Raw genomic sequence first — 22,508 nt, forward strand, 5'->3', positions numbered from 1 at the left:
AATTTGAAATAATATATTATTTCCCGGCCGTCCAGGCAGCCCATGTTTCCTACCAATCCGGACCCCAACATGCTCCTACTCAACGCGTTTTGTGAGGCGTTGCTCAGGGAACATCCTGCCCCAGCCCCTTTTAGGATCGCCATGCTTGCTGCTCAGCTTCTGGGTTCTGATTTCTACAACAGTAGCCCCATACGGAATACGCTGCTCTACTCGTGTAGATCAACTGATAGAGACGGGACTATCTCTTTTCTCGGTCAGGGTATCCCGTGCTGGATGACGGTTGAATCGCCTTCATTGGCGGGGAATTCACTCGATCGTCATGTAAAATATTTCAATTGGCGTTTACACTTTATACTACTGGAATCCTTTTAACACAACTGCCCATCTGGGACATTAGCGACGTCGTGTTTGTTTGCCGGTCATACTCTCGGTCATACATGGCGAACAAGCAGATTGTTCCGTTGGAACTATTCTGCTAATTATAAATACGGAAAGGGGAGTCTGATCGACTGGAGCTGGAGAAGAGTTGGGAACGCCACTGTATGGATGTCTTGGTTTAACCGAGTCATGACATGGACGACTCAGTAGGGCAACACGGGAAAGTTCAGAGTCCTTCGTAATTAACTCCGGTTCATTTCGCTTCGTTCAGGGTTCTAACACGGCCCGTGTCTCAATCATCAATCGTGCAGATGCCGCAGGGCGCATGCTGGTATCGGTCGTCCGTGCCAAGTCGTCCATTTCCTGGTTGACGGTTGTGTCCTGTAGCCTTCCCCAGTTCCCATCTCTTTGGATCGGAGCGTTCTTGCGGGGAGAACGATTAATATAACCGTATCCCCGGCTGATGGACGCTGGTCTTTCCCATTTAAAAGTTGTTTGGCTCCATCGCCAACTGACGGGCTGACTTGGCGTATGGTTCATCTTGCTTTATACTGGACATTTGCGTTTCTGTGTCGGTTTTGTTCAGTCAGTGAGGCTGAGGCTCGTTTCACTCGTACCAAGAGAAAGAATGTGACACCGGTATACTGTATATCGTATATCGGATATCGAGAATCAACACAATGGGCCGATTTCTGCAAGGGCCAGCGATTATGGTATGTCCAACGAGGTGTCATCGATAGGAACATGCGAACAGTGCAAACGGCTCGGAATTGTACGGGACTGGCGCTGACTGGCCCATAGGTGGTGGACTGGATAATGTATGGACTGGCATTCATCCTCGTGTCAATACGGCTATGGTTTCGACTCCTCTACCAGCGAGTCCGTCTCAGATTATCTGATATTCTCCTCATCATCTCGCTGTTTTTCGCCCTAGGATTAGAGATATGCCTCACGATCACATTCCAACGTGGAGGGATGGTGGAAGAAGTCGCCATGATAGGCCCTACGCCAAACAGAAAGGTGGGTGGTTCATCTCGTTCCAACTAATAGATCCTGCTCACGAAGGATTAGATTTCGTACACGTCGTCATTCCTCTACTATACCTCAGTGTACTGCGCGAAGTTTAGTCTCCTCACCCTCTACTACTTCCTCATCCCGCGGACATGGCCTAATCTACGCACCGCACTCATCGTCACCATCGTGTACACAGCCGGATCATATCTTACAACCCTATTCCTATCACTATTTTGGTGTGGGACGAACATTTTATCAAATTTCATCCCTTCCCTCACAACGTGCAGCATCTATAATCACACGTATTTCAATACGGTCTGGTCGTTGAACATTACCTCGGATTTCATGGGTACGGCAAATCCTTTGGAGCATGCAAGACACTTTCGCTGACTTATGCTGCAAGCTTTTGTACTCCCGTTTCCGATGCTAGTTGAACTCCAGTTGGCGAGGAGGCAGGTTGTAGCCTTGGCCATAACGTTTGGACTGGGCATCATCACCATGGCGGTGAGCACCGGACGGTTTGTCGCGGTCAAGAACTACTCCATCATGCCTTTGTGTACGTCCACTCTGATCCGTCCGACTATGCCAGCGCTCGCGGAAATCGGGAGTCGTTTGCTGATCTAAATCGTGCAGTTGTCTGGTCCTCGGCCGAATGCACGACAGCGATCATGGTCGCCTCGCTCCCGGCATTGAGACCTCTACTCAAACGGGCCACCAAGTCCACCCGTCGAACCACCGATGAACTGGGTGCGACCGAAATGGCGAACCATCACACCACCAAACGTGCCGTTCAATCCCATGCGAGCGTCCGTAGTACCGATTCGGCATATTCGATGACTCGCCAGCATAACCGACACAGTTTCGGCGCGTTAAGCAAAGGATGGGTGCAGATGCGGGACGATCTTTCGAATGGCTCAGACCTAAAATTGGAATCACCACGGACGGCTGCCCTACCGATGGATTCCCGACGAGGCACGGAAGAATTTGAGTTGTCTGGCCCCTCTGATACGGAGACAACCGAAGGCAGGCATCCTGTTCAAGCCAGAAATGTCTTCGAAGAACGACACCAGGTTGTCATACACGGGCCAGAAAACACCATCAATCGCAGCAGTTCATGGCGGAGAATCTGATATGTAATTTTCCTGAAGTGAGGATATTTTCCAGCATTCGATTCTTTATTCCCTTAAGGCGAAAACTGTCCGGGTTCAGGTCTTTATGGTTGGGACTCAAGATAGGAGGTTGGTTGGAGTTGGGTCGGAGTCAACCTCGGGGACATTATGATCGGTATGATTTGAACTGGCGATGGCTGGCGAACCAATGGATATTCAAAAGCGTAATTCGTCAATAGATAATTGACAGAATGCTCAATTTGGACCATGAAGCTAGACAATATCAAATATACCAAATACATATGTAAAATAGCAGCTCTTATTCCGTACGGAAACCCCTCTAGCCGTCTCGGCCAGTCGGCCTCTCCTAAGTTGCTGAGATAAGCAGCCCAGATGTCACGACTTTCTGTGGGGATCTCACGGAATTTCTCCAATCTCCATTATTAATATTCCCGTCCTCATATTTGGTTCTCCCTCCCTCCTCCACCAGCCGCATTCCGTTTAGCCATATCGCCATCGCAGTCCTCCGCTAAACACATCGGGCCCAAGATGAGCAAAATCCTCCGGCCGCGGCCCGTTTTCGCAGGCCTCAATGCCAGACCCTTGCTATCCACGGTGAATGAAGATTGGGGGTCCACTCTCCCATGATTGTTCTGGGCGATGAAGATTATTATTAACTATATATTTCTTCTTCGGCCGTTGGCGATCTCTATTGCGATATATTTCTGTGAGCGGAGCTCTAACATGATGTGAATGAAGAGCGCTTCGTCGTATTTAATCTATCCTTCCTCCTCATCGCCACGAGATCCTTATCATAGACCCCTCCAACCACTCAGCCATGGCTTCGCAACCCTCATCCCGCACGCCTCTCTCCTCGATTCTCCCTCCCCTCATCTTCGGAACCGCTACCTTCAACACCCAGTACAATAAGGACCCCTATGCGCTCGACACGAAAGGCCTCGTCAAGGAAGCCCTTGATCACGGCGTCCGCGCCTTCGATACCTCGCCTTACTACGGTCCCGCGGAGATCCTCCTCGGCGCCGCGCTCGACGTGCCCGATATCCGCGCGCGATATGCTCGACGTGAATACTTCATCCTGACGAAAGTTGGGAGGATCGCGGCGGAGGAATTCGACTACAGCCCTGAGTGGGTACGATCGTCGGTGGATCGATCATTGGAGAGGCTGAAGACCGATTACCTAGACGTGGTATATTGCCATGATGTCGAGTTCGTTAGCGAGGAGGAGGTGCTAGGGGCGGTGAAAGAGTTGCGCCGATTAAGAGATGAGGAGAGGAAGGTCAAATATATCGGGATCTCGGGGTATCCGGTCGATGTCCTTTGCTCCCTGGCCGCGAGGGTCCTCCGCGAAACGGGAGAACCACTTGATGCGGTCATGTCATATGCGAACTTCACCCTACAAAACACATTGCTCGAAACCCAAGCCATCCCTCTGTTGAAGCAAGCGGGCGTCGACGTCGTTCCGAACGCCAGCATGCTTGGTATGGGTTTATTGCGACACGACGGCCAGCCGGAAGGCGCCCAGGGCGACTGGCACCCGTCCCCGCTCGGCCTTCGGCGGGCCGTGCAAGATGCCAGCGACTTCTGCGATCGACACGACGAGCGGATCGAGGTCATTGCGATCCGATACGCACTCGAGAGCTACGTGACCGTCGGATCGATCGTCGGGTCCAGCGGCGACCCCGCGTCGGGCGTTCCGTGGAAGGAGGAAAGCATCGACGATGTCGGCGGCGGGAAGTTGGGGGTCTCGGTCATGGGCGTGAGCAATTCAGCGGAGTTGAAGAAGACGATGCAGGTGTGGCGAAGTATCCTGGACGGGCTAGAAGGCGGCGAAGCGACGGCGATGGCGGCAGGACGATGGCGACGCGATCACGAATGGAGCCTCAATCGCAAGAAAGCCGTGCAGATCTTGGCGGACGGCGTAAAGGAGGTGATGGATAAGTGGCTCGACTTCACGTGGGAGAGTCCACATAGGGATTACGTGAATGTCCGGGGGAAAACGACTGAGCAGGTATACGAGGCGAAGGAGAAGTTGAGAGCGTCGGCGTTGAAACAGGTCACGGTAGCGGCCATGTGGCCGACTCCAGCAGCGAGCCCCGAACCAGTGTCGGAGGATCGAAGGTTTCCCTTCCGATGATGGCGAATGTCGACGGTTTCATGATTTATAATGCGTTAATACAGAGGAATGGGACCTCATGAATGTCACGACGTAGCACACCGAAGGATGCCTTGGGCATGTGCTAAAGAGCGAGGATTCGAAACCCTGTCGGATCCTTTTCAGTTTGCGTACCTCGACTTTGTTTTCTTCCCCTTTTCCAAATTCCAATGCGTTCTACACGCCATAAATACCTAAGCATATCCCGCGCCATGGAGTGGTTTATATCTCCCCTAGGACATCACCATGTCCTTCCCAATCTCCATCCCCTGGATTCCCCTCCTCCACCCACTCGTGCAATGCTCCCCATCCCAACCCGCCATCACCGCCGCCCTGCCCAACCAAAGCCCAGGAACAAATAAACCTCGCTTCTGGGGGTACACCAGCAGGTCCGACTCGTGTGCATCCTCCTTCTACGGCCGTTGATCTATGCTTATACCAACCTCTTTTCAGGGTTACCCCTCTTCTGCCGAACCGACTCCACCTACGGCACCTTCGGCACTATCGTCGACTGCTGCCCCACCTCCGCCGCCTCCTGCCACCCCGCGACGCGATGCTTGTCTGGAAACATCGTCCAGCACCCGATCGGCCGCGCGGAGACATATTGGTTTGCCTTCCCTTTCTCCCTCCCCGCCCACTCTCCCCGCCTCATCTACCATTGATACTGAACCCCCTTCCATAGCTTCGACGCCTGAAACCCCGTCCTCATCCTCTCCACCGCCAACGACCCCGCCCCACACACCCAGTTCAGTTGCGCCCCCCCCCTCCATGACCCTTCTCCGCGCTATCGACGCCGCCGCCACCGCTAAGTCCCAATCGCCTCCCGCCAAAACTAGTCGCGAAGTGGGCGCAAGCCTCGTCGGCGTTATCTTCGGTTTTGTCGTTGCTGGCTTGATCGTCCTCATCCTCCCCGTGGTGGGGATCGTTTGGTTCTACCGCAGACGGAAGGTGCGGATGAACGCTTGGACGGAGCTGAGCGATGTGGCGCCAAACCGGGAGGGGGGGGAGGGGCCGGTGGACTCGAAGGGGGGGTTGGTGGAGTTCTCCGCGGAAGGGGGCGGAAAGGGGGGGTGATGGAGCTGTCGGCTGGAGGTAGACGGACTCGGGATGTGGTAGAGCTGCCGAGAGGGGGGCAGGCGGTGGAGTCGTCGGCGGGAGGGGGGAAGGGGAGGGGGGAAGGGCGGGGCGGTGAAGTTGCCGCAGCGGAGCTCGAGGGGGTATCACGAGTTGCCGGCGTAGATATGATAGGCATGTATAGATGGCATTGGGTTTGTGTTCGGCGGTATGGCGCTCGGGATTAGTGTTGGACGTTATACGGGACAAAGGGGGGCGCTCTGGCTGCCGGTCGTCGGACTGTTGAGGCTGTTAGTGCGCAATGCAAGGTCGACATCCGCTGCTATGGGATCAAACCAGGGGACCCGACAGGAGTCATGAATGATCTGAATAGGGATGCATCATAGTAGACTTGGCCACTAATCTAGCTCAGCAAAGAACGTTATAACCATGAATTTTTCGCTATTAAACACACATAACGAATCTATCTACAGCGATTTGACGCTGTCACATAATTTTTTCAGTGAAAACACATACCCGTCCCCGGATTTTGATGATACCGATAGCAGAATGTAGTTTTCATCGCATGACCATGGCTCGTCATCATGTCGCATAGCGCCCAAGCCGCGATGCAAATCAACCCGTGTAAACAAAGAGGAAAAAAAGGACAGAGGGATTCCAACAGATCTCGCTCGTCATACCGGTCGTGACACGCGCTTAAAGCACCCATACATCGGAAACATCAACACACATTCACTCCCGCCTCGTCAAGATAAACCCTCCGTCTCGCACTTCCACCCGCTCGCTCAACCGCACCGTATCGCTGGGCGACCCTTTCCCTCCCTGTCCGTTCTTCTTCTGTCCACCCTTCCCACTCCCACCCCCGATGCCGTTCCCAGATTCTCGATCCACCACCCCCACCAACCCCATCGCCACCACCCTCCTCTTCTCCCTTTCTGCAACCACTACCTCCGCCAAACCCCGCGCCCGCTCACTCCCCACCCGCTTCGCGAACGCCGGCGCCTCGAACACCTGTCTCAGCGTGCGGAACGGGATCGTCAGCAGCACGGAGGAGAACAGCGCGGTCGGCGAGGGTGCGGGGACGATCCCGTCGGGGGAAACGGAGACCTGCCCGAATTGGATTCCGGGGCGGACGCTGCGGCTGCGCGAGCGGGCATGGTGGAGATGATGGTAGGGGAAGCGTTCCATGTTGCCGGTCAGTTCGGGGGCATGGGCGTCGAACGTCAGGTCTGCGGGGAGATGTGCGATGAGGTAGTCGTTGATGGCGAGGAGGAAGTCCTTGTTGTACATGCCGTAGGCGAAGCCGCCGTGGCCGGAACCTTGGGTCGGATCCTTGCGCGCGTAGGCAAAGTCGAAGGCCATCGCGAGGGTGTCGGGACCAATCAGGGAGCGCGCGTAGTGCAGGCCGTGGTGGCAGAGGGATGGGAGCTGGAGGATGTAGCCGGCGGCGAAGTAAGCGAGGCAGCGGGAGAAGACCTCGGGGGTGTCGGTGTGCTCGAGGAGGTTGCCGTAGGGGTCCCAGGTGCGGGAGAGGTCGTCGAGGGTGAGGGGCCGGGCGCCGTAGACGTAGCGGAGAGCGTCGGTGAAGGCGTGGGGGGTGACGAAGGGGTCGTGGAGGGTGGCATGGAGGGCCTTCATGCGCTCGTAGGGGTTGAAGGATTGGGAGGGGGAGAGGAGAAGGCGGGATAGGGTGGGGCTTTGGGAGATGATGATGGAGTGGACGGGGAAGGTCATGAAGAGGCGGTCGAGGCGGGAATCGTGGAGGATAAGGATATAGTCGGCGAGCACATCGGTGCCAAACATGTTGAGGATGCTGGTACGCATGAGGGACATATGTTCCATATCCGAATATTCGCCAGGTCCGGCCACCAGTTGGTTCAGAGCCGGGTCGGGGTACGCAATGGCATCCTTGGAGGAGCCATTCGACCATCGGTGCTTGTCCTGGTCCTGATACAGAAGAGAAAGATCGGTGTAGTTTTCCGCGGGCGATGGCTGCATCGGAGGCACAGCAAACCCTCCATCCTGCGGGGACATCGTCCGTGTTCCATTGCGAGAGTGTGCGGGGCTCGCTACCGCCCCTCCGCCCCTGGGAGCGCCAGCGAAGGCATCTTGTTCGGTCGGAGAGTTGAGGGCGTTATTTGGTATAAACGGGACAGACGTCGGAGTCAAGACGGTCCCGTTAGGCGTTGCCGAGGGTATCGCACTGACTGGGTGTGCGTGAGCTGATGACGGGACAAACGCTGGAGCGAAGACATGGTTGTTCGTGAATCGAGGCGGTGGAAGCGATGATGGATCGAGAGGAGACTCGGGGCGGCCTCCAAAGACCAGTGGACCTCCTGGTTGGAATCGTCGAAGCGGAAGATCGTGTTGCATCGGAGCTTGGTGTGGGGGTTGGATTTCTGGTGGAGGCAACACTGAGGTTCCGTTCGAGAGACCATGGTTCCCGTTCACGGCGCCAGGAGCCTCGATGTCACCATTTGTCACCGGTATGCCGGAATGAGGCATCGCCTGTTGGTCCTGAGTGGTAGTAGAGATATCTCGGGCGGCTGGCGAACTGGTCTGGCGGGAAGCGATACCGGAGTCACGCCTCTCTGGGCTATGAGAGGGCGACGATTCTAGTTGAGGAGCAAGAGCCTCCTCTTTTACCGCAGAAGCATCACTCTCACCCTGAGCCTCAGTTGGCGGATCTTTGCGTTGTTTTGTAACCTCCCCAACCTCTGCTCGCTTGTCATCGGCTCGTGGCCCCTCGGAGGTGGGGAGCTCCGCACTGCTCGCGGTGGACAAACCAGAGATGGAATTCCTGGTTGTATGCGGACGTTTTTCGAATACCAGAGGGATAGCCGGGACAATACGGCTGGTAGGCCGCGTCTTATTTACCGCCATCGTCGGGGAAGCGTAGAGGAATGATTGTAGGGAGGACGGGAAAGGTTATGACTCCTCCGCACAACGGAAGATCGACAGCGGGGAAAAGATGGAAGGAATTCCTGAGAAAAACAAGTGCGGCTCCAAGATAATGTGCACGGGGTAAGTCCAGAGCAATTATCTTGGAGCGCAAGAAATAATTGCAGGAGACGAGAGGGACTCGTTACCGGAAAGGGAAGAGAGAGTGTTGACGAAGTGAAAGCGAGAAGAAATGGTCGTTGGGAGAACCGGAGAATCGATGGAAACATGACGAAACTGAAAGTAGTAAGGCGCTAAGGCTGTAAATTAGTGGATGCCTGATTCTCCCCGCAGCCGTAGCCGCAAACTGCAGTCGGAGCTTCAACGTCTCTCTGGCCTCTGGTCACTGTGGTTCTCACTCCCGGGAACATCAATATTCAGTACAGTACATCTGATATCCCTACACCACTGAACAAAGGCATTGACTCCTATACTTATATCACGGGGATTAATTTGTCAATATATCCCTTTTGTTCCCGCCATTCCATCCCGTGAATTGATCTACAAACATCTATCACACCGCCCGTCCCCCTCCTTGCTTGCATCATCAACGACCTGGTTGGCTGGCATCTAGAATCCTCCGAGACATCGTCAAACCCAGTCATTGACTCTTTAGAGATGGCGGAGGAAGGGCCTGCTGCGGCGGGCATAGATGGTTTACGAGAGTTGGAGCCCTCTCCAGTCGAGTCGCCGTCCAAGGAGAAGAAAGACGCTCCGTTGGTCGAGACAAGGCAAACACCAGCACACTTGCATCCAAGTAGATTAGGTCTAAACGGCAACCACGGCCCATCATATTACCGTATGTCATATCTAATATCCTCAACCCTTCCCTCCCAACTAACCTCCCAGTCTCCCGCCTCCAACGCTACTCCTCCTACACCTTCACCGTTTTCGCTGCCCTCCACTTCACCAACACCGCCCTCATCCCCCTCGCAGCCTCCTCCCTCTCCTCCGCAGACTCCTACCTCCTGCTCACCCGCCCCTACTATCAATCCCCCCTCGCCGAACCCCTCCTCGTCGCCCTCCCCCTCGCCACCCACATCGCCGCCGGCCTCGCCCTCCGCCTCGTCCGTCGCGCCCAGAACCTCCGCCGCTATGGTGCCGCGCGCTCCGACGATGCGGGCTGGTGCGCACGCCTCGCGCAGGGGTGGCCGCCGCTGAACGGAATCAGCATTCTAGGGTATGCGCTCGTGCCGATGGTGGCGGGGCATGCGTTCTTGAATCGGGGGTTGCCGTGGATCCATGACGGCGGGAGCTCGAATGTGGGTTTGGAGTACGTGGCGCATGGGTTCGCGAAGCATCCGGTGGTGAGCTTTGTGGGGTTTGCGGGGTTGGTGGGAGTGGCGGCGTGGCATTTTACGTGGGGGTGGGCGAGGTGGTTGGGGTGGTCGCCGAGTGGTGTGGCGCCGGGTGTAGTGGAGTACCGGGCGCGGAGGAAGAGGAGGTGGTATTTGGTAAATGCAGTGAGTGTGGTGGTTGCGGGGGTGTGGATGGCGGGGGGGTTGGGAGTCGTTGGTAGGGGAGGGGCGGCGACCGGGTGGGTGGGGAGGCAGTTTGATGATCTGTATTCGAAGGTTCCGATCGTGGGGAAGTGGCTTTGAGCCATTCTAGATTTCATTGCTGTTGGCCGGATGTGAAGCTCCTTTCGGAGCGGCTTGGAGATACCCTGCATAGAACACCAGCATAGCGTCCGTTCACCGACGACCGAGATCAATGTCGAGCACATGTCTTGAGTTCCGTCCGTCGTCCACGCTCTTCTCGATCCCGAAGAACGGCTTGACGGCGAGATCGATCGTGTCGTCGAAGAACCCCTGAACCACTCCCATCAAGTCATCCCCCGTCTGTCGGAAATCCGGAAACGCGTTGATCTCCAGTAACCACGGGTTCGCCTCGCCGTCCAACATAAAGTCCAATCCAAACACCTCAAACGCATTCGGTAGTGTCTGAAAATGTATCGACATGCCTCTCGCCGCCGCCTCAAACGTCTCGGCGGTGAGTTCGCAGATCTGCTCGAACACCTTCTCCTTCCATTCCCCTGGCTCTCCCGTGCCCGTCGCATTGGGCAAAACCTCGTCCAGATCCCAGAACCGCCGCACGCTTCCCTCATGCACACTCGAATCTTGTAGACACGTGTTGGTCAGATGTCCTCGCAGATCAGTGGAATCCCACGGCGCTCGGTATTCCTCCGCAGCGAAGAGCGCCAGCATGTCGCGGTAGACGTACACGTTCAGCCCGCCCACCGCGAGGACGTAGGTGCGAATATGGAACTTTCGGTTCCCTTCGGAGGCGAAGAGGAGGGCCGGGTGGATGTATGGTTGCGCGATGAAATGCCGCAGCTGCGACGTGATGATGCCGTCGCCATATGCGAGTGCCTTCTCCCCATCGCCGTCCTGACTGCGGATATCCTCCTCCTCTTCGTCCGTCAACGGCTCCTCCTCTTCCCACTCCTCGAAAATCTCCTGCAGCTCTTCCATCGAACTAAACAGCCGGATCCCCTGCCCCCGATCGCTCATCCCCGGCTTCAAGATCCACCACTCCCTCTCCTCTCTCGGAGCGGTCTCATTTTTGGCGAAACTCTCGTGCAGCTCATACGCTTCGACCAGCGCATCATCCAGAAACTCTGCAAAGTCCACCTCGAAGTCCACCCCCGCCTTGAAATGCCGCGCGAGCACGCTGTCCGGATGCTTGACCCGCCAGTTCTCCACCGTGCGCAGGAGGTAGTGTTTCCGGATCAGCGCCTTGCGGATGACATACGCGTTGATCAGCACGTTTTTCGGATGCTGCAGCGCATGTTCGAACTCGATCGATTCATATTGTCGGACTTCTAGGATCCGTGGCGAATTTCCGGGCTCTTGAGAATTTTCCTCGGTCGCTGACGCTGGAAAAATGCGGCGGAACGAGTCCGATGGGAGCCTTCGTTCGAGCGACGAGAGGACCAACGGCTCGATGTAGTCGTCTTCCAGGTTGACGAGCGTATGGATTGGGGAGGCCATTTTCGGGTCGATGACCGTGAATTTCGTAATTGTTCGTCCAAAGGTGGTTGTTGCTGGGGAGTCGTACCGCCACCCGCTGTCCGGTTTATTTACATAATTCGTATCAGGGTCCAACTTTATCCCAACATCGCCACCAGCTTTCCTTCTATCACGTCTACTGATTTATGCTTTGGTCTCGACTACCATTGTACCACATGGTATTACTGTCAGAGTTTCCCTGCGTGGGACTGCGGCAAAACGAATAGAGAGGCTTACACACATTGAGTTGGAGCCCTCAGAATTGAAGTCATTCCGCTTGCCACGTTTTCATTTTCCCTTAATTATGCCGAATGCGCATACTATGTACCTACCAATTGTACTCCAGACCCGGATGGATTGACCGCTATCAGCTTTCGGGAGCCTTACCGACAGCCTTCACATGAAGGTTGTATGATTCTCTTCTGAAAGATCATGGAGAGTTAGAAGTAAAGGGTTTGTGCAATCGCCTATGAATCCTACGAATCCTACAACAAATCCTGTCCCAGGAACGCGATCTGGGGGGCATAGCTACGCTCCCTATTTACAAATGTCGCTAATTCCGTGACTTAAAACCATTCCACGGCCTTAATGCTTTCCTTAATCAAAGTCGAATTTATATATTTCCCCCTTCTGTTCCTGTTTCTCGCGTTGCGCCATTATTCAAGAGCTTGGAGGTGTTTGCCATGTCGATACGAATGCATGAGGGGTGTGCTCTTTGGCGAACTTGACAGGATAACGGCATTTGATACTTCCAGAGACGCAATCACGCAACTAGGTATTAGCGTTGTAGGAAACTGTGCTCCAATATTTGCTGGAATCCTGGTCTTTATTTTCAATTTTCTTCAACATTCAGCTCCCTCTAAATTTAATGAAACGAGAGATCGTCAGGTTTAGTTCCTTCGCGCAATCCTTTCTCCCTGTGCCCTGGAGTGGTAGGCCCTAGGTCTGCGATCTGCAGCTGGACCAGGCACCGCCCTAGGCAACGGATGAGAGACCCCCTGGTTTTCGGATCATCCGAGAACTGGACATTGAGAATTTGGGACTTGGGATTTGAGAGTGAACAGAACCGCGATCTCCACATCATTTGCACCTGGTGAGGTCCGTGAGGGTCTTCGTCTAGTTTATTCCCGAACGTCCCTCTTCCTCATCGCGTCTTTTCTTTCCTGCTCTTCTTTCCTGCTTCCTTGGCCGTTCATTGTCCGCAGGAACGTATCACTCCTTTTTACAGTGCACGGCATCTTTGTGCCTCCACCGTTATATATACCATAAAGTTTCTTCGAACCTCACGCCCTGCAACAGTCCAATTCCTGCTCAATCGCTCCTTAATTACGCCAATGCTATCATGCGCTTTATCTCCGCCGCCGCCGCCGTCTCTTTCTTCGTCGCTCTTACCGTCGCGCAAGCAGACTTTAGAGGGCTTCCCGACTGCTCCGTAAGCTGAACCTCCTATACTCTAGAAATCCGAGTTTAAGAGCCAAATCACTAATATTCCTTCCTTGATAGCTCTCCTGCGCCATCGACACCGTCGGCAGCTGCAGTACTTCCGATGTTAAATGCATTTGCACCAACCCAGAGCTGATTAGCGAGCTCGCGTGCTGCATCTCGGACCTCTGTAGTACGGCTGACCAACAAGGTACGCTTCTCCCGCCCCTTTTAGTAGTACTATGAATATCTGAAGTACTAATACGTCGCATCTATAGCTACTATCAGCTTCATCAGTACCATCTGCAGTAGTTACGAACTATCCGTCCCTACCTCCGCATCTTGCCCTACGAGATCCTCTCAGATCTCATCTCTCAGTGCGACCGGGTTCCGTACTGGGATCCCGGCTCCCGTTGCGGCTCCTTCTGGTAGTCCCACCTCACAAGGCGATAGTACTACAACAACAGTCACCCCACCGGCCGGAACCAGTGCTGGCGGTAGTACCGGGCTCAGTACCGCCGTGAGCGCCGGGATAGGCGTCAGTGTGGCAGTTGGCGTGCTGCTCTCTTGTGCCATTGGATTTTTCATATTCCGGGTATTGGCAAAGAAACGGAAGGAGGAAACCACCAGTGGGGGAACCGACGTGGAGACGAGCTATCTGGACTTGCCAGAACTTGGTGATTCCGTTCATGGCAAGAGTATATCAGAACTTAACGATCCTGTTCGTGTCGAAGAGTTAGATGGAAGTATGAGCATATTGTCCGAAATGGGAACTAATGATGAACCGAGGGCAGAACTGGAGGGAAGCTGACAGAATAGTAAAAGGGGACGGTGGATGGGGTCAATTTATGTTGCCTTAACTTAATACAGATTTTCAATGCACCAATCTTACCGTATAGGTAATGTGGATGATGTTAGGTTACCCATTGCAGTGAGCCCAGTCTAGTGAGCGATGGCCTATGACAGGACGCTGCTCATGTGTCTAAAAGTCAGGGCATTACAGAGGCTCCTTCATTTAGTCAAATTCAAACGACTCCAGCCTTGGACCCGGCAGCACCGGCACAGGCAATAAGTAAGAGAATCCATGTTAGGCGGCAAGGGGCATCAGTTAACTGGACATTCAGATGGAACAGTGCAGCAAGGCTGCGCCTTCGGTAGCATTACAGATCTCGGCTACAGACCAGAAAGCAACGATATCGACTCCGCCTTATTTCAGCCTTTCTCCTTCCATCTTGGATGAAATAAATGGTACGTTGTTCTTGGGCCCTACCTAGCCTGCCTCCCATCTCCTCTTCTCAACACGCTTTTCGCATTTCCCAAGCTCCTTGCGCTCCCTTCATTGATCGATCTTAGATTGAACCGCTACTGAGCTGTCCTTTCTCTTGAGGGATTAAGTTTGCATTCCACAATAAAACGCTACACAACCGAGGACCATGGATGATTTAGATCTCCACCGAATCGACCAGATCAAAGCAGCTTTGAAAGACAAAAAGCTCGTCATTGTGACTGGGTCAGGAGTAACATTGAATGCCACGGCGACTCTCTCCGGCGATGCACTAGATGAGTTGTCATGGACTGGCTTGATCAATCATGGACTCGACTTTCTCGTCAAAAGCGGCAAGGTTGAGGCGGATGATGACGATTTAAGAAACGCACGAAAAAAGCTTAAAGATCCCAAGCCCAGCTCAAAACAACTGCTACGGGCAGCAGGAAGATTGAAGGAGCTTTTGGAAGACACCGACCAACTGTCAAACTGGCTGGACTATAGGTTCGGTAAGCTGTCAAAGCAAGTCAGGCATCCTGGCATCCTGAATGTTTTGAAGTCCTTCCACGAGAACGGTACTCAACTGCTCACAACAAACTACGATGATCTTCTGGAGGAAGGATATTGTAAATTAACCCGTATCGGGCGGATGGATCATCAGCAACTCCGGAAATTCCAGAGCGGAAATTTGCGCGGCGTCGTTCACCTGCACGGCAGCTTCCATGACCCCAACGACGTTATCCTCGATGCAACGGATTACTACAAAATCGCCTCGTCAAACGACATCCAGGAACTTCTGAGGTCGATTTGGAACACGCATACTATCTTATTCGTTGGTTGTGGATCCGGGTTGGAGGACCCAAACTTCGGCGCGCTGTTGGATTGGGCGAAAGAAGATCAGAAAAATATCGCGGATCGGCATTTTCTCTTGGTTTCTACTGAGGATCGGTTCGACTTCCCGCGTCTGATGCGGTTGGAATTTGGCACAAGCTATGCAGACCTAGTGCCTTTCTTACAGCGACTTCTGGACGACCCGCGACGACCAGCAGCAGGGCCAGCGTCAGGTGCGCAATCCTCTTAGTGCTTTTAGATATTCCTGTGACTCCGTGTATATCCACCGAATAGCGAATGGATCTGATGTACTCCGTATGTGTTGGTATAATGACGTGTTTTTACCGGATAGTCGATCGTTCTAAAGTCCTTGCGTCTGATGATGAGGCTCGGAGCCTCAAAAAGGAGAAAGACGGTTTGTGTCGCCCTGTCCGAACTCCAGCCTTGATTGAGAGAACTAACAGGTTACAGACTGCCTCAACTCCATCGGATTTCCCGACATCAACGCACGGAGGCTGAACATAGCCGATGCCCATCCCGATACGTGCGACTGGCTATTTCAAACCGCTGAGTTCATAGAGTGGCGGGACCGCACCGACCTACCGAACCACAATGGTGTACTCTGGATCAAAGGCAAACCGGGCGTGGGGAAGTCAACGTTGATGAAGCATGCACTGGACCACCTTGAGAACATTTTCGCCGACCACTCGATCATATCGTATTTCTTCAACGCTCGAGGCGGAATTCTCGAGAAGTCTCCTCTCGGCATGCTCCGGTCGATCGTGTACCAGCTCGTGAACAAAGATGCTGTCCTGTATGAACATTTCCTCTCCATGTTTCGTGAGAAGAAAAGACTTCAAAGACAAGAAGTCCCTGAGTGGCAAGAGTCGGAATTGAAGGACTTTATAATGTCGGAAATAAGGCAGTGGAAACGGAAGCCACTTGTCCTTCTTCTTGACGCGCTAGATGAGTGTAACGAGCCAAATGTGCGAGAGGTAGTTAGATTTCTCGAGGACCTGAGTATTTATGCTGTTAGAGCTGGTGGTACCTTGAGGACTTGTCTCTCGAGTCGTCACTATCCCCACGTTAGCATAAAAAAGAGCCTGGAATTCACGGTGGAGAGGATTAGGGATCACGATAAGGATATAGCGAGGTATACCCAAGAAAGGTTGATACAAATGTATGACGGTGTGGACCGGGAAGATATCCACAACGTCACCAAGGAGATCCGAGAAAGAGCAAATGGGATTTTCTTGTGGGTCGTCCTTGTTGTTTCTCTGCTCAATATAGCCTACGACAAGGGCCGCGTTGAAGCAATGCATAAGACATTGGAAGAAGTACCGAACGATCTCGAGGAACTGTTCAACACGATTTTGAGCAAGGGAGATGAACATAAGGACGAGACAACGCTCATGCTGCAATGGGTGCTCTTCTCTCGGCGACCGCTGGGGCCCGAAGAGCTCTTCTTCGCCGTAACTAATTGGATCGAACCCAAAGTCAGCAGCGAGGTTATCCATCGACGCATCACCGAGTCTTCTAGGGGCCTGATCGAAGTCCGAAAAGGGTATGCCTCGGTGCAATTCATTCACTTATCGGTCAAGGACTTCCTCCTTCGAAACCGTAGGCTACTGACACTGGACCCGACGCTGGGACCGGAGCCTATCAGCGCTAGTCATGGTCGATTGTGGGCGTGCTGCTGGGCCTGTATTGAGCGAGTGAACACGGGGTGATAAATCAGCAGAGCGCGTGGGCGCTAAGAAATCGACCTTTCCACGTGTATCCGGTCAGGCATGTGTTCAATCATGCAGACAAGGCAGCTTCGGAAGGTATCATGAAAGAGACTATCTCACAGTGGCTACGGAAGCACAAGGACTGGTTTGAGTGGTGGAAAACATATATCAGGGCAACAGTACATATTAGCCCAACTAGCCCCGGGATGGAGCATCTAGTGACAACAGCGGACGCACAGGTAGGACTTCTTTACACGTTATCAGTTCTTGGTCTTCAACAATTGGTCCAGTACGTTCTGACTGGGAAATACGACGACGTCAACGCGCAAGGGGGGAAATACGGCACCGCGCTCCAAGCCGCGGCGCGTTTTGACCATAACGAGGTGGTCAAGCGGCTGCTAGATAGCGGCGCCAACGTTAACGCGGAAGGCGGGGTATACGGTACCGCGCTCCAAGCCGCTGCGGCTACTGGTTACCAAGAGGTGGTCGAGCAGCTGTTAGACCGCGGCGCCAACGTTAACGAGCAAGGTGGGAAATACGGTGCCGCACTCCAAGCGGCGGCGGTTTTTGGCCACGAAAAGGTGGTCGAGCAGCTGCTGACGCGTGGCGCTAATGTGAACCCACAAGCCGGCGGGTATTACGACACCGCTTGTTGCGGCGGCAGTTTATGGCCACGAAAAGGTAGTCGAGCAGTTACTCGCGAGTGGTGCCAACGTTAACGCACAAGGCGGGAAGTCCGACACCGCACTCCAAGCAGCAGCGGCTAGAGGGCACACAAAAATAGTCGAACAGCTACGGGCACATGGTGGGAAATGAGGAGAATTGGCGATCCTTATACGACCGTCCAGTATTCAAGAGAGCTCCATTGCAACTTGTTGAGGTATTAGACTGCAATCGAGAGGATTTTGAAGACTGTTCGTTTTTTTCTCTTTCTTGACTCTCCATGTAATTGAGAGATCCACCGGGAAGGTGAGGATGGGGGACAGTTGACAGGTATTGAAAGGGTTGGGAATACGCTTCAGTGTCGTAGGAAGGAGTCGTTTAGATAGCGTAGACTAAACTTGGGCATCCTCCATGATTAAGTAAGGCAGCAAAGAAAGGCAATAGTAGGTAACCAGTTAGGGCATTGATGACTTGAAATCAGGGTTGAATTCTTGAAAGCGCTGTTGGAGACCTGATGAACAATGGGTACTTCGGCTTTCTTGTCTCAAAAGCATAGCAACGGGGACTGGATATCCATGCATTCCCCCTCCAGATTCGACAGCGACTGGATGGATGCAGCACGCAATCCCGATGCTATGTTTGGAGTATGATAGGTGGATGGGATGATGAAGTTCAAACGAGAGCTCGAAAAAGGGGGAAACTTCAGTTCGACGGCTGCCTTTAAACCTCAGGCAGCGAATCGAACAGACTTTAATGTCATGTGACATGCTCACCTGAGCAGGATGCTATTAATAACATTCGTGTAGTCATCAGAAACCTATTACCTATTGTTGTCTTCTCATAAGAGAAAATGGTATCGAAACTCGGAGATATGCCTTCCTTCTTGAGCCCGGAGTTAGGTGTCAACGATGTTACGAATACCATGATGTGCCTGCTGGGAGAATGGTCGGACAAATCGGGGGCCGACTTTGGAAGTCGGAGGTCTCGGCCACCAGTGGGCCAGTGGACTGGTTCATGTCGAAAAGGTGGTGTCCAATGTGATACGAACGGTCAAAGAGTAATATGGCCATGGCGATCGGACCTACATTTATTCATTCCTTCGTTAACTCCGGTCTATCGTTCATTTAAAGTCCTAATACCCTCACTCTTCCTGCTGCGTTAGTTGCGAACCGCTCATGTCCCGATATAAGTCTTCCATACAACGACTGCTCAAGCAGCGCAGTTTCCACCGTACAGCATTGGTGTCGTCCAGTATGACTTCCGCGATCTTGTATTCCGCGACAATATCCCCGGCGAAAATTACGGGGGCGGTGCCGGAAGATGCCCCGGAATTGGAGCACCATTTGAAGGGGAAGAAGGGGTTCAGGAATCCGTGGACATCGTGGAAGGACATCACGTTTTGGGGTGCGCTCAAACTCATATTCACAGGGTATGGCATGCCTTGGAATAATTCTACGATGACTATTAATCGATGATATGAAGTGGAATACCCAATCCAGATACCACACAGTGTACGATCCCAGTTCGCAAGCCTCAATTCCCCACCACCCGCGAAACCTCCACTCTCCGTGCAACCTGGCTCGGCCACGCCTCCTTCTACGTCGAGTTCCCCTCGGGCTTCCGCGCGCTCTTCGACCCCGTCTTCGAACCCCGGTGTTCGCCCGTGAGCTTCTTGGGACCCAAACGCTACACGCCTCCGCCCGTGGAGGTCGAGGACATCCCGATCATCGACGCGGTGATCATCTCGCACAACCACTATGACCACCTCTCGCTGCCGACGCTGACGAAGATCAAGGAGCTGCATCCGAACGTACAGTTCTTCGCGCCGCTGGGGAATAAGGAGTGGTTTGTGAGCTGCGGGTTCCATAATATTACGGAATTGGACTGGTGGGAGAGTCGGGATGTGAAGTTGTCGTCGACGGCGAAGCCGGCGGTGGCGAAGGTGGGGCATGATTTGGCTGGAGATCAGGGACAGAATGGGATTGTGCCCGACATTGAGGCGACGATTGGGTGCCTGCCGTGCCAGCATATCAGTTCCCGGACGCCATTTGACCGAGGGCATACGCTCTGGGGATCGTGGAGCGTTGAGAGCGGTGGCAAGAAGCTCTGGTTCGGAGGGTACGTGTATCATTTATCTCCCCTTTCCCCCCTATTTCGCATCCTAACCATCTCTCAGTGACACTGGCTACCGCGGCGTCCCCTCCCTCCCTCCAAGCGAAGACGACTACGGCCCAGAGCACGACTATCCCCACTGCCCCGCCTTCAAATCTATCGGTGAACTCCGCGGGCCGTTCGACCTAGGACTCATCCCCATCGGCGCCTACGAGCCACGACATTTCATGTCGCCGATGCACGCGAATCCATACGACAGCGTCAACATCTTCATCGACACGCAGTGCAAGAAAGCGCTCGGGATGCACTGGGGCACTTGGGTATTGACGGGCGAGGAGGTGATGCAGCCGCCGGAGGTGTTGAAGAAGGCGATGGCGTGGAAGGGGTTGCCAGAGACGGGAGTGTTTGATGTGTGTGATTTGGGAGAGACGAGGGAGTTTGAGGAAGAGCAATCGGTTGCGAAGTTATGATGCGCTCGTTCAATGACATAGAGGTCCTTCATCACGACTGGTTGAAGGCAGGTTGGATAGGGTGTTGGCCAGTGGAGGACTCGGCTGTGATACCCAACTTTTATTTTATACAAATTGCTAATATCTCTCACCAGGATTTCCCGGCTCCTAGCTGTTATATCCAACTCAAACGCTCTTTAATCCCATAATAACGCCTGCTCCACCAATCTCCACCAACTCCTCCTCCTCACCCTCACAACTCTGCAAACACCACCCCCATCACCACCATCATCACCATCGCCACCACCGGCACCCTCCATGCCACCACCGGCACCCTCCATGCCACATCCATCTTCTCCGCCGCCCCCGTCCCCCCTCCCTGCTCTACCACATCCCCCCCTCCACCACTAATGCTCGCCCCCTCCGTCAGCGCAAACGTCTCATTGAAAGGATCCGGCATCGCGCTCGTCGGCGCGGCCGTCTGCAGCGGGTTCACGTCCGTGAGAAGCGGCTCGTTCGAGAGGGTCATGGAGGGGTAAGTGGAGGTTTCGGCGGGTAGGAAGGTGGTGAGGAGGAAGGTGGTGGAAGGGGTGGGTTTGAGGGTGGCCATTGAGGTGGAGGGGGTTCAGAAGTGGGAGGTGAGAGAGGCTTCCGGGGGATGTATTAGTGGTGAACTCACTTTGCGGGGTGGATCGGGGAAGGGAGTGAGCAGAAGACATACTTTGTTGTTCGTGAGGACTACACTGCTCTATGATGGCTTGTTTCAGTCCGGCGATAACGGTCTCATTCTTGCAGACAGGTGGGGTCGGTCAACGCGCAGCCGCTGTCCACGATGTCGTTGAGAATATATCCTAGCTGTCCCTGCCGCTTCTATCACTTTTCAGTTTGATTTTTTCGCGCCTCCGATGCTGCGGAACATTTCGCCGGGTTGGGACAGGTGTGGAGGGTATCAAGCAGCAAACTCACTGCGCATGGTGGGAGGTCGACGAGGCTTTGCGCGACGACGATGGGCGACAATGATAGGGTGAGTAATTGTGTGAGGACAATCCGTTGGATTATCTTATTGTTGTGTTACCTCTCCCTTCTTTAGGCTTCTGCGTCTTCATCGCCTCGAGGTCCGTTGAGATGAGGATATATGACCGATGGACACACTATGGGTGCATCGTATCCCGCTATATTTTGACTAACTCCATTAATTTCTCAGATTTTTTCCTCACCCGTATGTCGATTGATGCTTTTGTCTTCTCTATTTTCGGATATGTGGTGCAGCCTTAGCTTGTACCACGTTTCCGCGTCCAGCGTCTGAGCACGCCAGGAATGTAACCGAACCACAGGTCTCACGATAGAATGTCATTACCAGCCACTCGGCACTTGCTGGACTGGAGTGCTTGTCTGTCTCTGTCGCTTCGGTTGTTCTAGACATAGTCCTCTTTGTTTTCGTGTCTGCTTGTCACCAGTCGTATGACGTAACTTGCCTTCGACAACCGTATCCATCCTTTGACGTTTGAAAGGGGAACGCCAGACAGACGCTTCTGCATTTGGGTACATTACCACATAAGAGTCGACATCACCTTCCTCCAGTATGATTCTTCAGTCAACGATCGATTCGAAGCCGAGCGACGTGGGGACCAGCGGTTTGCCTCCGGCATGTTCGCGATACCGATATATGCACGCCACTCCTTCTCGTATTTCTCCCCCAAGTCGCCAGAATACGGGGTACATAGACCAAGGATGAGTTTCGACGATCCAAAGGCGTCATACTCTCGGTATGGTTCTTCCTCTTCCCAGGAACATTCAGACGCTCTCGACTTCATGATCCCTCCTTTTGCAATGCACTTCGCTAATTATCACCTTCTCCCCTACAGGACGATGCACGCTCACACCGTCAAACAAATTGAGCATCTCTCTCCCCACATGCCGAAATCTCCACCACCGACGTTCAAACCACACAGCCCTACCTTGACCGGACTTTCCAGAACCAAGCAGCCAGGAGTGCTGCTCTGCTCCCCTCGAGTTTCGAGCGCACGTCCTAATCTTTCCGAACCCGCGACCCTGATTAGCCCATTGGCGCTGTCTTCGCTGCTTGGGAAACCGCGGTCGACATGTCATGTTGAATCCGGACTAGGGGCGAAGACGCTGCAGCCGGGACAGGGTTCGGATATGAAGACGCCTTCCAATACCACGCCGAGCAAAGAAGAGGGGGGAGAGCGGAGTGGCGCTGAAGCAGATGAAACGAGCCAGGGAAGAAGACCTGAGAACGGTCGCCAATGTCAGGGATCGAGGATACCAGGAGGATGAGTTTGGGGAATCCGGCAATGCTGGAGTTGGAGGGGGGAAA

The 22,508-nt window shown here is 53.8% G+C and overlaps 12 protein-coding genes across 12 annotated transcripts; 9 read left to right on the forward strand and 3 right to left on the reverse strand.

Moving 5' to 3' along the window:
- The first annotated feature begins 602 nt into the window (after nt 1–602).
- P152DRAFT_513888 (uncharacterized protein) lies at nt 603–2,902 on the forward strand. The gene is made up of 5 exons (XM_033682829.1): nt 603–1,091; nt 1,180–1,398; nt 1,450–1,741; nt 1,796–1,948; nt 2,026–2,902. Exons 1-5 carry the CDS (start codon nt 1,059–1,061, stop codon nt 2,520–2,522), a joined length of 1,194 nt encoding a protein of 397 aa, XP_033534489.1. The 5' UTR covers nt 603–1,058; the 3' UTR covers nt 2,523–2,902.
- P152DRAFT_328987 (Aldo/keto reductase) lies at nt 2,882–4,879 on the forward strand. Its single transcript, XM_033675256.1, has one exon. It carries the CDS (start codon nt 3,340–3,342, stop codon nt 4,654–4,656), a length of 1,317 nt encoding a protein of 438 aa, XP_033534490.1. The 5' UTR covers nt 2,882–3,339; the 3' UTR covers nt 4,657–4,879.
- A 41-nt stretch (nt 4,880–4,920) lies between these two features.
- P152DRAFT_481753 (uncharacterized protein) lies at nt 4,921–5,673 on the forward strand (the record flags this gene model as incomplete). The annotated part of the gene is made up of 3 exons (XM_033681841.1): nt 4,921–5,074; nt 5,128–5,281; nt 5,357–5,673. 3 exons carry the CDS (start codon nt 4,921–4,923, stop codon nt 5,367–5,369), a joined length of 321 nt encoding a protein of 106 aa, XP_033534491.1. The 3' UTR covers nt 5,370–5,673.
- A 471-nt stretch (nt 5,674–6,144) lies between these two features.
- Nucleotides 6,145–8,752, reverse strand: P152DRAFT_458045 (uncharacterized protein). Its single transcript, XM_033679369.1, has one exon. It carries the CDS (start codon nt 8,629–8,631, stop codon nt 6,481–6,483), a length of 2,151 nt encoding a protein of 716 aa, XP_033534492.1. The 5' UTR covers nt 8,632–8,752; the 3' UTR covers nt 6,145–6,480.
- A 554-nt stretch (nt 8,753–9,306) lies between these two features.
- Nucleotides 9,307–10,289, forward strand: P152DRAFT_395894 (uncharacterized protein; the record flags this gene model as incomplete). Its single annotated transcript, XM_033676328.1, has 2 exons — nt 9,307–9,487; nt 9,538–10,289. The coding sequence occupies 2 exons, from the start codon at nt 9,307–9,309 to the stop codon at nt 10,287–10,289; spliced, it is 933 nt and encodes a 310-aa protein (XP_033534493.1).
- Nucleotides 10,290–10,382: 93 nt separating this feature from the next.
- Nucleotides 10,383–11,971, reverse strand: P152DRAFT_466206 (tubulin-tyrosine ligase; the record flags this gene model as incomplete). The annotated part of the gene is made up of 2 exons (XM_033680678.1): nt 10,383–11,560; nt 11,941–11,971. 2 exons carry the CDS (start codon nt 11,969–11,971, stop codon nt 10,383–10,385), a joined length of 1,209 nt encoding a protein of 402 aa, XP_033534494.1.
- A 1,070-nt stretch (nt 11,972–13,041) lies between these two features.
- Nucleotides 13,042–13,932, forward strand: P152DRAFT_481757 (uncharacterized protein; the record flags this gene model as incomplete). Its single annotated transcript, XM_033681842.1, has 3 exons — nt 13,042–13,131; nt 13,203–13,332; nt 13,400–13,932. 3 exons carry the CDS (start codon nt 13,042–13,044, stop codon nt 13,930–13,932), a joined length of 753 nt encoding a protein of 250 aa, XP_033534495.1.
- A 481-nt stretch (nt 13,933–14,413) lies between these two features.
- On the forward strand, nt 14,414–16,980 carry P152DRAFT_481758 (uncharacterized protein). The gene is made up of 2 exons (XM_033681843.1): nt 14,414–15,449; nt 15,688–16,980. The coding sequence occupies exons 1-2, from the start codon at nt 14,555–14,557 to the stop codon at nt 16,944–16,946; spliced, it is 2,154 nt and encodes a 717-aa protein (XP_033534496.1). The 5' UTR covers nt 14,414–14,554; the 3' UTR covers nt 16,947–16,980.
- A 319-nt stretch (nt 16,981–17,299) lies between these two features.
- Nucleotides 17,300–17,548, forward strand: P152DRAFT_378990 (ankyrin; the record flags this gene model as incomplete). Its single annotated transcript, XM_033675686.1, has 1 exon — nt 17,300–17,548. A coding segment is annotated over one exon (249 nt), but the record flags the coding sequence as incomplete, so codon positions are not given.
- Nucleotides 17,549–18,443: 895 nt separating this feature from the next.
- Nucleotides 18,444–20,561, forward strand: P152DRAFT_458049 (Metallo-hydrolase/oxidoreductase). Its single transcript, XM_033679370.1, has 3 exons — nt 18,444–19,038; nt 19,092–19,727; nt 19,786–20,561. The coding sequence occupies exons 1-3, from the start codon at nt 18,863–18,865 to the stop codon at nt 20,189–20,191; spliced, it is 1,218 nt and encodes a 405-aa protein (XP_033534498.1). The 5' UTR covers nt 18,444–18,862; the 3' UTR covers nt 20,192–20,561.
- On the reverse strand, nt 20,424–20,780 carry P152DRAFT_473405 (uncharacterized protein; the record flags this gene model as incomplete). The annotated part of the gene is made up of 1 exon (XM_033681232.1): nt 20,424–20,780. The coding sequence occupies one exon, from the start codon at nt 20,778–20,780 to the stop codon at nt 20,424–20,426; it is 357 nt and encodes a 118-aa protein (XP_033534499.1).
- Nucleotides 20,781–21,817: 1,037 nt separating this feature from the next.
- P152DRAFT_448977 (uncharacterized protein) lies at nt 21,818–22,468 on the forward strand (the record flags this gene model as incomplete). Its single annotated transcript, XM_033678084.1, has 1 exon — nt 21,818–22,468. One exon carries the CDS (start codon nt 21,818–21,820, stop codon nt 22,466–22,468), a length of 651 nt encoding a protein of 216 aa, XP_033534500.1.
- Nucleotides 22,469–22,508: the final 40 nt, after the last annotated feature.

This window comes from Eremomyces bilateralis (genome assembly GCF_010015585.1).
Source record: "Eremomyces bilateralis CBS 781.70 unplaced genomic scaffold P152scaffold_8, whole genome shotgun sequence".
Classification (NCBI taxonomy): Eukaryota; Fungi; Ascomycota; class Dothideomycetes; order Eremomycetales; family Eremomycetaceae; genus Eremomyces; species Eremomyces bilateralis.

Excerpts from the sequence above, each read along its gene's own strand:
- P152DRAFT_458045 (XM_033679369.1), bottom strand. The coding sequence starts at position 8,631 with ATGGCGGTAAATAAGACGCGGCCTACCAGCCGTATTGTCCCGGCTATC.
- P152DRAFT_328987 (XM_033675256.1), top strand. The coding sequence starts at position 3,340 with ATGGCTTCGCAACCCTCATCCCGCACGCCTCTCTCCTCGATTCTCCCT.
- P152DRAFT_481758 (XM_033681843.1), top strand. The coding sequence starts at position 14,555 with ATGGATGATTTAGATCTCCACCGAATCGACCAGATCAAAGCAGCTTTG. Across the intron at positions 15,450-15,687 it reads AGCAGCAGGGCCAGCGTCAG|ACTGCCTCAACTCCATCGGA; the intron begins GTGCGCAATCCT and ends AACAGGTTACAG.
- P152DRAFT_513888 (XM_033682829.1), top strand. The coding sequence starts at position 1,059 with ATGGGCCGATTTCTGCAAGGGCCAGCGATTATG. Across the intron at positions 1,399-1,449 it reads GCCCTACGCCAAACAGAAAG|ATTTCGTACACGTCGTCATT; the intron begins GTGGGTGGTTCA and ends ACGAAGGATTAG. Across the intron at positions 1,742-1,795 it reads CATTACCTCGGATTTCATGG|CTTTTGTACTCCCGTTTCCG; the intron begins GTACGGCAAATC and ends TTATGCTGCAAG.
- P152DRAFT_458049 (XM_033679370.1), top strand. The coding sequence starts at position 18,863 with ATGACTTCCGCGATCTTGTATTCCGCGACAATATCCCCGGCGAAAATT. Across the intron at positions 19,039-19,091 it reads CTCAAACTCATATTCACAGG|TGGAATACCCAATCCAGATA; the intron begins GTATGGCATGCC and ends GATGATATGAAG. Across the intron at positions 19,728-19,785 it reads AAGAAGCTCTGGTTCGGAGG|TGACACTGGCTACCGCGGCG; the intron begins GTACGTGTATCA and ends ACCATCTCTCAG.